The 14,866-nt window shown below is 45.2% G+C and overlaps 1 protein-coding gene across 1 annotated transcript in view; it reads right to left on the bottom strand.

The window, feature by feature from the left end:
- Positions 1-365: 365 nt before the first annotated feature.
- Positions 366-14,866, bottom strand: part of LOC134966282 (GTPase HRas) — a 129,849-nt gene continuing 115,348 nt past the window's right edge. The window contains exons 4-5 of the mRNA XM_063942894.1: positions 1,921-2,080; positions 366-986 (exon numbers count right to left, since the gene is read on the bottom strand). Coding sequence (XP_063798964.1) covers positions 876-986; positions 1,921-2,080 — 271 coding nt within the window. The 3' untranslated portion in view covers positions 366-875. The remainder of the gene's footprint in view (positions 987-1,920; positions 2,081-14,866) is intronic.

A 14,866-nucleotide genomic window follows, 5' to 3' on the forward strand; every position in this document is an offset into this window, starting at 1 on the left:
AACTTCCCCACAATAAATATGCAATAAAGCAGATGATGGCAGAATTCCCCCATTCAGTTCATAATTTCCCAATTTAAACAGGCTTATTACAGTATATACACATAAATGTTAGAGGAAAACAGAGAATGGACACAGAACAGTTTGGAGAAGAGCTCTAACACAGGGTGTAAGGAAGCATGGTTTATAAACAAGCCTGTACCTTATGAGAGGTTTGCATGTTTTACCCACAAAGTATTTCAGGTAGAAAGTAGAAAATTATTGAAATAAATAAAATAAATAAATCTGTATACGCTTGGACATTAAATAGCTGCGTAACACAAGCACTTTTTAGACTTTCATATTATAACTGCACACAAAACTCACACTATCAGTTATTAAAATTCTTTATTTCTTACTAGCATTGTCACACAATATTCATGACTGGTTTCATCATTTATAAAAATTCCTAGAATTTTTTTTTTCTTGCCCATTTAAAATACTGCTGACCGGTTCAGTGTTTATTAAAATAATTTCATAGGCAAAAGTCAGGGCATCTTTCACACAAGAGCATATCCCCAGGACAAGTTAAATAACTAGGGGAGGTCCTTACTTGGCTGACAGGTACTGAGGATATTGCAATAGTCTGTTTAATAAACATTTGGACTTGATTTGTCTTTTCATTTCTATGCAAGAGTTTTCTGTAGTCAGATCCTAGCCCACCCCCACATCTGGGTTATGCATTTCCTATAATACAAAAAAATTATTTAAGAGAAACTTGACTTTTTGGCAATTATTCCCACTCCACTGCATTACTAAAGTCCACGCACCCCAGCTGCTTTGAGCTGGCAAGCAGCTTGTGCTGTCACTAGTGTTGCTCTGTAAGGATGGCACTTTGTTTAAAGAATGACACACTTTCTCTTGGAGGATTTCTTCTTTTTACCATTGTTTATCTTCTCTTTGTGCTTGCGGATTTCACGGACAAGGGTGTAGAATGCATCTTCAACACCCTTTTGGTCCAGAAAATTCCAGTAGAAACAAAAGGGGGAGGGGGGGAAAAAAAAGTGAAAACTAGGTTAGTGAAGAAAAGAGCTGGAATCCCCCCACAGATAATGTCCATTATTACAGCAACAGGATGGAAAGGTCATCTTAGCTTACATAAACCTTCCCACATTTATAAACATCAGAATTTACAACTCGCCAAACAATGGGAGAGATTTTTCTACAAGACAGTTTGCACTAAAGGAAACTTTGCATGCCATGCATACAAGATGGAAAATAAGTCCCTTGTGCCAAGTTACAGAAAGTGTAAAGGTTAAATTTTGGTCAGCACTCTATACTGTATATACAATGACAATATATATATAAATGTGTGTTTTAAAAAGGGCTTAATTATAGGCAATAGAATGAATCACATTTTATAGTTTGCAACAGGAAAATCTTCCTAAACACACCACTATATAGCAAGTTCTTGCCAATACAATTTATAAATTCAATATTTTTTGTTTGAAGATAACAAAATAATTTAAGTTTAATTTGTCCGCTACTCCAACCTGTGCCTCCTCCTCAAATTTGGGGAGTAGGCACAATATTATTTAAACACACACCAGCACTTAAGGTACATACACACTATGCAATATCGCATATGATCTGGCTGATATCAGACGGTTTGTTGTGATATTGTATAGTGTGTACGCTCGATACAAGATACGATGCACATTCCCGCAGGTCGTATCCTGCATCACGTCAGACCTGCATGATTGGCAAATGTGCATGTTGGGGCCCCATCGAAGACATGTCGCATTGAGCGAACATCGTTCGGATGTGTACACAGCCATATTCCAGCAGTGTCTCTACCATCCATTAAAACTAAAGCAACGCTCACATACTCGCATACTGTTATCCCATAGCATTTGGTTAGTAAGGGGTTAAATAGGAACTCACCTGTCTGGTTTTGGCAGAGGTTTCTATGAATGGAATCCCATAACTCTTTGCTAGCTCCTGTGCTTGTTTTGTGTCCACTGTCCGTGATGGAAGGTCACATTTGTTACCAACTAATACCATAGGGACATAGTCAGAATCTTTTACTCTGTTGATCTGTTCTCTGGAAAAATAAAATGGAAAACAGTGTATATTTACTAAGGGGTAAAAAACGAACAAACTAACCCTTTATTTTGGAAATACTCCTCAATCACAACTTAGATTTTGCAATTCAAACCAAAAATATATAAGAACATTAATGCTCATCTTCAGCCCAGAGGACTCATCACCACATCAGTATGAAAGGAGGTGATCAGTAAGTCGGGCATTTATAAAATAAGTTGGATTTATAAATTTAGTTTCACATAGGTGTGCAACGGACATCACTTTAAAACTGATGTTCAACATGACACTACCATTACATGCAGCCCCGTCCTCACTTTCCATAACACATCCCTGGAATACTCTGTGCTGATGTGACTAGTCCAATGAATGGATTAGCTACATGTTTTAAATATCTTTGTCAACTTCAAAACTGTGGACACATGAATGAGCTGGAGAACAAGATGGAATACAAAAAAAAGATGTTCAACCCTAGTTATACACACACAGCCACCCCTTAGGAACAATTGTAGAGTTGGTACTGCTACATGAAACCCACTTGTAAACCCTACTCTGAGCCAAACACATAAGGGCAGCAATGTCACTGAATAACTTATTATATACATAATAGCCACAGGGATGTCCAATAATTCTCAAAAGGTTAGGGTGAGAAATTACAAGAGATACTGTTTAATCATTAATATCCACTAGTTCCTCCTTATGACGAATAGAGGCTCTCATAAGGAGGAAGTGGTAGATATTAATGAATAACAGAGGGACAGATGTATTAAGCCTGGAGAAGTGAAAGGTGATAATGTAAAAGCTAATCTGCTCCTAACTGTCATGTTACAGACTGGGGCCCAAATGTATTAAGCCTTACCAAGAGATAAAGTGAAGACGGATAACGAATGATAAATGATCAGCAAATCAGCTTCCTAGCTGCCATGTCAAAGGCTGTGTTTGAAAAGTGACAGTTAGGAGCTGGCGATTGGTAATTTATTGCTCTTTATCAATCTCCACATTATCGCTTGTTAAAGCTTAATAAATTTGGGTCTGGTTTGAAAAAATGGCAGGAGCTGACTGTCTGGTGCATTATCACCTTCCACTTTATCACTTCTCCAGGCTTAATACATCTGCCACAGAGTATCTCTTGTCATTTCTCTAACCTTTTCAGAATTATTAGACATCCCTGTGGATACGTCTAGGACAACACAATCTCTCTTTTGTATAACAAGTCTACAGTTGACCTACTATTAATGTCAATAATATGGTGTAAATATGTTCTAGCTGCATACCCAGACCTTAGTTTTCAATAGCAACCTTTGATTCCACTAGTATGGCTTATCACTTTTTTTTATTAGGTGTGGCCCAAGCTTCCTCCATGATTTCCGTCAGCTGATCAAACCCTGGAAACTCGACCCTAACTGTTTTGGGACGTTTAAACACAGGTGCCTTCATTTTTAACACCGGCTCTGCTGAATCCTCTAGGGATAGAATAGCCTTCATTGCTCCAATTAATTCATTTATATCCTCTGAGCGGATACCTTCTGCCTGTTCTTCATATGCTGAAGCAGTAAGCGCAAACATAGATCAGGGTAAAGAGGTGGATGTAATCCTTTTAGATTTTGCCAAAGCGTTCGATACTGTACCACACGTGAGACTTATCTACAAGCTACAAGAATCAGGGCTAGGAAGCACAATATGCACTTGGGTCAAAAACTGGTTAGATAATAGGGAAAAGCGCGTTGTGGTTAATGGATCTTTTTCAACTTGGACTGAAGTGCTAAGTGGTGTGCCGCAAGGCTCAGTATTAGGACCGCTATTGTTCAATATTTTCATTAACGACCTAACAGAAGGTCTAGAGAGCATGGTGTCAATTTTTGCAGATGATACCAAATTGTGTAAAGTTATAAATGCGGAGGGGGATGCTGAGTCGCTTCAGAATGACTTAGTTAAATTAGAAGCTTGGGCAGCGAAATGGAGAATGCGTTTCAATACAGACAAGTGTAAGGTAATGCACTGTGGTAACAAGAACAAAAATAACACCTACCTACTAAATGGGGTAAAATTAGGGGATTCTGTACTGGAAAAGGACTTAGGTGTCCTCATAGATAGCAAACTAAGCAGTAGTACCCAAAGTAGGATTGCAGCAAAGAAGGCTAATAAGATACTAGCATGCATAAAACGGGGAATTGATGCTAGGGACGAGAGTATTATACTCCCGTTATATAAATCACTGCCACACCTTGAATACTGTGTACAATTCTGGGCACCATACTACAAAAAGGATATCCTGGAGCTAGAAAAGGTTCAAAGGCGGGCGACCAAACTAATTAAGGGTATGGAGACGCTGGAATACGAGGAAAGGCTTGCAAGACTAGGCATGTTTACACTGGAAAAGAGGAAATTAAGAGGGGACATGATCAACATTTACAAATATATAAGGGGACATTATACAGATCTTGTGCAGGACCTGTTTTTGGTTAGATCAACACAGAGAACTCGTGGACACTCGCTCAGGTTAGAGGAGAGGAGATTCCACACAATACGGCGTAAAGGCTTTTTTACGGTAAGGACGATACGTGTTTGGAATTCCCTGCCTGAGGGAGTTTTAATGGCCAACTCAGTCAACACCTTTAAGAATGGGTTAGATAAATTCCTAATGGATAAGGATATCCAGGGTTACGGGGCATAGTCACGCACTATGGTTATTATAAAAAAGAGGGGTTAATCGGAACGGCAGTCAGCAACTTCAGTCAAAATTTTATACAAAATAATCGTGCATAGGAGACCACAAATAGGTTGAACCCGATGGACAATTGTCTTTTTTCAACCTTAGATACTATGTTACTAAGCAGAGTATATAGAGCTATCATCATCTGATGTATCATCCTGTGTAGCCTGTGAATTTGATGATATATTTACCCTCGGTTTATCAGCTTGGTTTCTTTGGAGAAGCTGTTGGGGCTATAATAAGAAGGGAGCTGCATGTATGGGTTAATATTATACCCGTGTCCTGAGATTGAAGCTGTAGGGAATACCCGTTCAGCTATACTGGACAAGGTCTGTGCAAACATAGCCTAAGGTGGATCTACCTGCCGTTGAAGGGGGATCTGCCTTGCAATCTGCTGAAACGCAAAACAATTTGTACATAACCCATCATATGCCAGATCCTGAGAGGATAATCCCACTTTGCAGGACAAACATGTTACGAGTGTTGGTGTTACTGTTAATGTAACCTCGTCACCTTTGCCGCTCTTAGACATGATAATCAGCTTTTCACATTGTACTACACAATTTGTGACTGTAATCACTTTACTATATTTAAAGTGATATCAATCTGACCCCATCCCATGCACCAGCATTGAGGCTCAGAAGAAACCACTGACAAACATATATAAAGTCAGCAATGACACTAGCAGTCAGTCACATGTTATATATTAGTCATATTAGCATATTATCAACTACAAACACATTTCAAAGTATGTAGGAGTACATATTACTGAATTCTGTTCTATAGAGATCTTTAAGGTATTCAGACGCATTGCGAAGAAAACCACAGTACACAGACTCATATGCAATAGGCACTAAACTTAAGTATTCATACTGACAAAAAGTAGAAATTTAGTGCTGTATAACCCGTACTCAGTAGAATGGGATACAGGGAGACTCACCCCACTTCCAAGATCAATCAATACGTTAGCGAACGCTGAGTGGATCCAGACGCTACTAGAGTACACTGCCGCTCCGGGAACTTTAAGTGCATACTGACGCACTGGTCATACAGACGCACTGGACATACAGACGCCTGTACTGCGACCCGGTCTCCTCGCGGTAACGCTTAGTGTACACAGACGAAGCGGCCTATGCTGCGACTGAGACCACTCGTGGTAGCGTCTGAGACGGAAGTGAGCCAATCAGTTCATGGCGGGAACTGGTCATGAACTGGGGGGAGGGGCGACCAGGAGAGCGTCTGACTCCCCACGGCTGACATCAACCGTAGGGATCGCAGCTTTATACTATTCCTGGTGCCTTATGATCCCTAAGGCCTAGCGCTGGAGCACCAGTGGTGGCGGCACGCCAGCTACTGTTTGGTAGTCTCCTCTCAATACAATGCGGCTGTGTCCGTTATTCCCCTTCTAAGTGGAACCGATGCCTTACCTTCTCCCCGTGCTCCGGCCACAGCCTGGTAACATCTGCCGGACCTGCTAATATATCCGACACAGACGCCCGTGGAGACAGCACTTATACAGTGGGTAAGCGCTGTTGCGACCCGGCAGAGAGTTGTTGGAGCGACTCTTTTCAATATGCGTATAAGACGCTGTTAGGAAAGATCACTCAGAAAACGTAGTAAGCCTATAAAAATAAAATAATAAAGCTGAGGGCTGCCAAACAGCAGCCCTGTGACCATGGTCCGGCTCCTGCCGCACCAAACAGAAAACTGATTTGCCTGAGCTAGTGGAAGGGGATACATGGACGGGCCGGTTGCATCCTGGGAGGACTGAAAGCTTGTGATTGTTTGGTGCCAACCTGCTGTCGCTCCATCATATCCCATTGTTATCCTGTGGATAACCTGTGGACCCTGCCGGAGAAACAGATAGCGTACCCGTGAGAGACAACTTCCAGTACCCATGCGTCTGAAGTGGTCTTTAACCAGACCGGGGTGAACTCAGGGGGAGGCCAGCTTCGTAATGCAACAGGCTTGTCTTGTTTGGAAGCAGGCTGATGGGTTGCCCAGGATGGTTTGGCCTTGGACTTTGTGGTTTTGGGAGCACAAGACTGTCTCGGGTATGCCTGACCTTTTGCTTTTCCTTGAGGCCAAAAGGAATGAAAAGTGGTAGCATTTGCCTGGTGTGCAGAAGGATTAGTATTTGGGAGAAAAGCAGTCTTAGAAGCTGCTAACTCAGACAAAATTTTATTCAGGTCTTTACCAAACAAAATGTCCCCAGTAAAGGGGAGTACCTCCAAGGTCTTTTTGGAGTCTAGGTCCACTTTCCATGACCTCAACCACAGAATCTGGTGAGCCAGTACAGACGTAGTCGACGCCTTGGCTGCCAACACAGCCCCCTCAGAGGACGCCTCCTGAATGTAATAGACTGCGGTGGTAATGTGAGACAGGTATTGTCTGGCCTTGTCAGAAATATCATCGGGCAGCTCATCCTCTAATGCCTGAAGCCATGCTTCAATTCTTTTTACAGCCCAGGAGGCAGCAATAGTGGGCCTATGCACAGCTCATGTAAGGGAGAAATAGATTGCAGACATCCCTCCACATGTTTATCTATCGGTTCCTTCAGGGAGGTGACAGGGGTGACAGGCAGAGTGGATGACACCACAAGGAAGGTGACGCGAGAATCCATCGGTGGTGGATTTTCCCACTTGCTACATAACTCTGCAGGGAGAGGATAGCGATCCAAGGCCCATTTAAGCAGATGGAATTTCTTCCAAGGAGTAGAGCAGGGTTCAAGTCTGATGTCCACTAAATGGTCAGAATGAGGTAACAGAGTTTTAACCACTCTCTGCCATTTAAACATATCAGATTTCTTTGCCACAGTAGTGGAATCCTCATCATCAGATATTTGTAGGATTTGTTCAATAGCAACCAGTAAGGCAGGGACATCAATCTGCAAGGGAGAATCCTCACCAGTAACACTAGATTCAGAGTTTGACAGGACCGTATGCTCCCTCTCCTCTTCAGATAAAACATCAGAGAGGTATGTGGACTGTGAGGAGGAAGTAGCCCGCTTAGATGACCCAGAAGCACGGGAGTGACCTGGGGTGGATATCTGTCTAACCAAGGACTTAATTGGTGCAGCTGGTTAGATAAATTTTCCACCCAAGGCGGGTTAACCATAGGGACAATATGTGGCTGTAGTGGTACAGGTGGTCCGATAGGGGGCGTAAGGCGTTCTACCAGAGTACCCAGTATGTTGGTGAACACAGACCAGGGTGGCTCCTGAGTAGACCCAGGAGCTGCAGACTAGGAGGTGTAGGACACATAGTACATAAACCATCATACTAAAAAATCCCCTTCTGGTAAATCCCTGGACCATGCTACGCAAGATGGCGGAGCTTCCACTGATTTACTGACCTTTCTGTTAAATATTATGTAAATATGCAACAACAGAGCGACTTAGTATGATAAAGCCAGACAAAGTACAATACCTGCAAATAAATACGGTATTATGCGACTGAGTACACAGTAGAATTAGTACACAGTAGAATATGTGTATTGGTGAAATACTGTGATGCACTATATTAGCAGACCCAGACAAATCTAGCCTCTTAGGGTGCAAAATATAGAGACAGTTATATCTGAGAAACACTGAAAGTGAAACCACACAGCAGATAAAGGCACACTCAGTCACAGGCAATACAGAGATTATTAAACAATAAAGCTGCACTGGACTACAATATAGATAGATAGAGATAGATCGAGGTATATATTAGAATACTCATACAATATATACTATAACAGGTACACTTTTTCTTGACGAATGCTGTCTGTATAAAGACACGTAGAATACTCAAGTGTTTGTAAAGTCACAGTGCTGTATACCGGCGGCTTTACAAAGGAGACCTTGCCCTGCAGTCCCGGAGACCAGCCGCAGCTATACTCAGAAGATGGCGCCCAGCATCTCAGTCAGGGAGTGAGGGATAGTGTGAGACAGTACCAGGGCGGGAAAATCTGCTCAGACATGGCGCCCTGGGCAGTGGGAGGGGCTACAGGTCAAGCGCCACCTCCCCTATACTGGACCCCGGGTACTGTGAGTCTTATTAAATGGGGTGTTAGTACACCCGACATGTATTCAGACGTCCCGGTGGTCTAGTGGGATCCCTGCTCTGAGACAGTGACCACGGCAGCGGCGCAACCCGTCTCCCTAGGTCGTGGACGGAACGCGATTTAATGCGGGTCCCGCCTAGGGAATCCTCTTACCTCCTTCCCCTAACAGCCACGTGAGCCAGGAGATAGTCTGCGACGCCGCTTGGGAGGTGATGGAGCTGCAGCGCTAAAGTGTCACCCTGACATACAGCGCTGACAGCCCGGTGAAGAAATCTTCTTAGCAAGCTTTTTCAGGCAGCCTGCCTGTTAGGTGACCTGCTGCTGCAGGCACCGACTCGAAACTGAGCTCCAGTGCCTGGAGGTGGGGTTTATAGAGGAGGCCCCAATGCATCCTGGGACAGCCTAAAGCTTTAGCCTGTTGGTGCCTCTGGATCAAGATCCACTCTACACCCCAATGTTTTCCTGTGAAAACCAGTGTATCCTGCTGCAGAAAAGAAAAAAATAAGATTTTACTTACCGATAAATCTATTTCTCGTAGTCCGTAGTGGATGCTGGGACTCCGTAAGGACCATGGGGAATAGCGGCTCCGCAGGAGACAGGGCACAAAATAAAAGCTTGAGATATCAGGTGGTGTGCACTGGCTCCTCCCCCTAATCCCTCCTCCAAGCCAGTTAGGATACTGCCCGGACGAGCGTACATAATAAGGAAGGATATTTAATCCCGGGTAAGACTCATACCAGCCACACCAATCACACCGTACAACTCGTGATCTGAACCCAGTTAACAGTATGATAAATTTAAAGGAGCCTCTGAAAGGATGGCTCAACAATAATAACCCGAATTTTTTGTAACAATAACTATATACAAGTATTGCAGACAATCCGCACTAGGGATGGGCGCCCAGCATCCACTACGGACTACGAGAAATAGATTTATCGGTAAGTAAAATCTTATTTTCTCTAACGTCCTAAGTGGATGCTGGGACTCCGTAAGGACCATGGGGATTATACCAAAGCTCCCAAACGGGCGGGAGAGTGCGGAAGACTCTGCAGCACCGAATGAGAGAACTCCAGGTCCTCCTCAGCCAGGGTATCAAATTTGTAGAATTTAGCAAACGTGTTTGCCCCTGACCAAGTAGCTGCTAGGCAAAGTTGTAAAGCCGAGACCCCTCGGGCAGCCGCCCAAGATGAGCCCACTTTCCTTGTGGAATGGGCTTTTACTGATTTTGGCTGTGGCAATCCTGCCACGGAATGTGCAAGCTGAATTGTACTACAAATCCAACGAGCAATCGTCTGCTTTGAAGCAGGAGCACCCAGCTTGTTGGGTGCATACAGGATAAACAGCGAGTCAGTTTTCCTGACTCCAGCCGTCCTGGAAACATATATTTTCAAGGCCCTGACAACGTCCAGCAACTTAGAGTCCTCTAAGTCCCTAGTAGCCGCAGGTACCACAATAGGTTGGTTCATGTGAAATGCAGAAACCACCTTAGGTAGAAATTGAGGACGAGTCCTCAATTCCGCCCTGTCAGAATGAAAATTTAGGTAAGGGCTTTTACATGATAAAGCCGCCAATTCTGACACACGCCTAGCTGAAGCCAAGGCCAACAGCATCGACACCTTCCACGTGAGATATTTTAAATCTACCGTAGACAATGGTTCAAACCAGTGTGATTTTAGAAATCTCAACACAACATTGAGATCCCAAGGTGCCACTGGAGGCACAAAAGGAGGCTGTATGTGCAGCACCCCTTTCACAAATGTCTGAACTTCAGGTACTGAAGCCAGTTCTTTCTGGAAGAATATCGACAGGGCCGAAATTTGAACCTTAATGGACCCTAATTTTAGGCCCATAGCCAGTCCTGTTTGCAGGAAATGCAAGAAACGACCCAGTTGAAATTCCTGTGTAGGGGCCTTCTTGGCCTCACACCACGCAACATATTTACGCCAAATGCGGTGATAATGTTTTGCGGTTACTTCCTTTCTGGCTTTTACCAGAGTAGGGATGACTTCTTCTGGAATGCCCTTGTCCTTCAGGATCCGGCGTTCAACCGCCATGCCGTCAAACGCAGCCGCGGTAAGTCTTGGAACAGACAAGGCCCCTGCAGTAGCAGGTCCTGTCTTAGAGGTAGAGGCCACGGTTCGTCCGTGAGCATCTCTTGAAGTTCCGGGTACCAAGACCTTCTTGGCCAATCCGGAACCACGAGTATAGTTCTTACTCCTCTCCTTCTTATGATTCTCAATACTTTCGGTATGAGGGGCAGAGGAGGGAATACATACACTGACTGGTACACCCACGGCGTTACCAGAGCGTCCACTGCTATTGCCTGAGGGTCCCTTGACCTGGCGCAATATCTGTCCAGTTTTTTGTTTAGACGTGACGCCATCATGTCCACCTTTGGTCTTTCCCAACGGTTTACAATTTGGTGGAAGACTTCTGGGTGAAGTCCCCACTCTCCCGGGTGAAGGTCGTGTCTGCTGAGGAAGTCTGCTTCCCAGTTGTCCACTCCCGGAATGAACACTGCTGACAGTGCTATCACATGATTTTCCGCCCAGCGAAGAATCCTTGCTTGAATTAAGGCATTGTAAATGGCCCTTAGTTCTAGAATGTTTATATGAAGAGATGTTTCCATGCTTGACCACAAGCCCTGGAAATTCCTTCCCTGTGTGACTGCTCCCCAGCCTCTCAGGCTGGCATCCGTGGTTACCAGGATCCAATCCTGAATGCCAAATCTGCGGCCCTCTAGTAGATGAGCCCTCTGAAGCCACCACAGGAGAGACACCCTTGTCCTTGGCGACAGGGTTATCCGTTGATGCATCTGAAGATGCGATCCGGACCATTTTCCCAGTAGATCCCACTGAAAAGTTCTTGCATGGAATCTTCCGAATGGAATCGCTTCGTAAGAAGCCACCATTTTTCCCAGGACCCTTGTGCACTGATGCACTGAGACCTGTCCTGGTTTTAGGAGGTTCCTGACTAGCTCGGATAACTCCCTGGCCTTCTCCTCCGGGAGAAACACCTTCTTCTGGACTGTGTCCAGAATCATTCCTAAGAACAGTAGACGTGTCGTTGGAATCAGCTGCGATTTTGGAATATTTAGAATCCATCCGTGCTGACTTAGCACTACCTGAGATAGTGCCACTCCGACTTCTAACTGTTCCTTGGTTCTTGCCCTTATCAGGAGATCGTCCAAGTAAGGGATAATTAAGATGCCTTTTCTTCGTAGAAGAATCATCATTTCGGCCATTACCTTGGTAAAGACCCGAGGCGCCGTGGACAATCCAAACGGCAGCGTCTGAAACTGATAATGACAGTTTTGTACTACAAACCTGAGGTACCCTTGGTGAGAAGGATATATTGGGACGTGGAGATAAGCATCCTTGATGTCCAGCGACACCATATAGTCCCCCTCTTCCAGGTTCGCTATCACCGCTCTGAGTGACTCCATCTTGAATTTGAACCTTTTTATGTAAGTGTTCAAAGATTTTAGATTTAATATTGGTCTCACCGAGCCGTCCGGCTTCGGTACCACAAATAGTGTGGAATAATACCCCTTCCCCTGTTGTAAGAGGGGTACCTTGGATTATCACCTGCTGGGAGTACAGCTTGTGAATGGCTTCCAGAACTGCCTCCCTGTCGGAGGGAGACTTTGGTAAAGCAGACTTCAGGAACCGATGAGGAGGAAACGCCTCGAATTCCAGTTTGTACCCCTGTGATACTACCTGTAGAATCCAGGGATCCACTTGCGAGTGAGCCCACTGCGCGTTGAAATACTTGAGACGGGCCCCCACCGTGTCTGAGTCTGCTTGTAAAGCCCCAGCGTCATGCTGAAGACTTGGCAGAAGCAGGGGAGGGCTTCTGCTCCTGGGAAGCGGCTGCATGGTGCTGCCTTTTTCCTCTTCCTCTGCCCTTGGGCAGAAAAGAGTGATCTTTTGCTCGCTTGTACTTATGGGAACGAAAGGACTGAGTTTGAAAAGACTGTGTCTTTTTCTGTTGATGTGAAGTAACCTGGGGTAAAAAGGTGGATTTTCCAGCCGTTGCCGTGGCCACCAGGTCTGTTAGACCAGCCCCAAATAACTCCTCCCCCTTATACGGCAATACTTCCATGTGCCGTTTGGAATCTGCGTCCCCTGACCACTGTCTGGTCCATAATGCTCTTCTGGCAGAGATGGACATTGCGCTTACTCTTGATGCCAGGGTACAAATATCCCTCTGCGCATCACGCATATATAGCAATGCATCCTTTAAATGTTCTATAGTTAACAGAATATTGTCCCTATCCAGGGTATCAATATTCTCAGTCAGGGAATCCGCCCATGCGACTCCAGCACTGCACATCCAGGCTGATGCGATTGCTGGTCGCAGTATAACACCAGTATGTGTGTATATACTTTTCAGGATATTTTCCAGCCTCCTATCAGCTGGTTCTTTGAGGGTGGCCGTATCAGGGGACGGTAACGCTACTTGTTTAGATAAACGTGTGAGCGCCTTATCTACCCTAGGGGGTGTTTCCCACCGTGCCCTAACCTCTGGCGGGAAAGGGTATAGCGCTAATAACTTATTAGAAATTAGCTGTTTTTTATCGGGGGAAACCCACGCTTTATCACACACCTCATTTATTTCCTCAGACTCAGGAAAAACTATTGGCAGTTTTTTCACACCCCACATAATACCCGCCTTTGAGGTATTTGTAGTGTCAGAAAGGTTCAATGCCTCTTTCATTGCCGTGATCATGTAACGTGTGGCCCTACTGGACATTACGTTTGTCTCGTCACCGTCGACACTAGATTCAGTATCTGTATCTGGATCCGTGTCGACCCACTGAGGTAGCGGCCGTTTTAGGGCCCCTGAGGGTGTCTGAGACGCCTGAACAGGCACTAATTGATTTGCCGGCTTTCTCATGTCGTCAACAGTTTTTTGTAAATTGCTGACATTATCACTTAATTGCTTAAACACAATCATCCAGTCAGGTGTCGACTCCCTAGGGGGTGACATCACTAACACAGGCAACTGCTCCGCCTCCACCTCATTTTCCTCCTCATACATGTCGACACACGCGTACCGACACACAGCACACACACCGGGAATGCTCTGATAGAGGACAGGACCCCACTTAGCCCTTTGGAGAGACAGAGGGAGAGTCTGCCAGCACACACCCAGCGCTATATATATACAGGGATAACCTTATATAAGTGTTAATCCCTTATAGCTGCTGTTAATCTAGTTATTTGCTGCCAAAATGCCCCCCCTTCTCTTTTTTACCCTGAATCAGATGCAGTACTGCAGGGGAGAATCAGGGAGCCGTCCTTCCAGCGGAGCTGTGAGGGAATAATGGCGCCAGTGTGCTGAGGAGATAGGCCCCGCCCCTTCACGACGTCCTTAACTCCCGCTTTTTTGTGTAAAATGGCAGGGGAAAAAATACATCCATATAGCCCTGGAGCTATATGTGATGTATTCCTTTTGCCAGCTAAGGTATATGTGTGTTATATTGCGTCTCAGGGCGCTCCCCCCCAGCGCCCTGCACCCTCAGTGACCGGAGTGTGAAGTGTGCTGAGAGCAATGGCGCACAGCTGCGGTGCTGTGCGCTACCTTAGTCTTGAAGACAGGATGTCTTCTGCCGCCGCTTTCACCGGACCTTCGTCTCTTCTGGCTCTGTAAGGGGGACGGCGGCGCGGCTCCGGTGACCCATCCAGGCTGAACCTGTGATCGTCCCTCTGGAGCTAACGTCCAGTAGCCTAAGAAGCCCAATCCACTCTGCACTCAGGTGAGTTCCCTTCTTCTCCCCTTAGTCCCACGATGCAGTGAGCCTGTTGCCAGCAGGACTCACTGAAAAAAAAAAAAAAAAACCTAACTAAACTTTTATTCTAAGCAGCTCTGGAGAGCTACCTAGTTTGCACCCTTCTCGGCCGGGCACAAAAATCTAACTGGCTTGGAGGAGGGTCATAGGGGGAGGAGCCAGTGCACACCACCTGATATCTCAAGCTTTTATTTTGTGCCCTGTCTCCTGCGGAGCCGCTATTCCCCATGGTC

The sequence above is a fragment of the Pseudophryne corroboree genome, chromosome 10, assembly GCF_028390025.1.
Source record: "Pseudophryne corroboree isolate aPseCor3 chromosome 10, aPseCor3.hap2, whole genome shotgun sequence".
Taxonomy (NCBI): Eukaryota; Metazoa; Chordata; class Amphibia; order Anura; family Myobatrachidae; genus Pseudophryne; species Pseudophryne corroboree.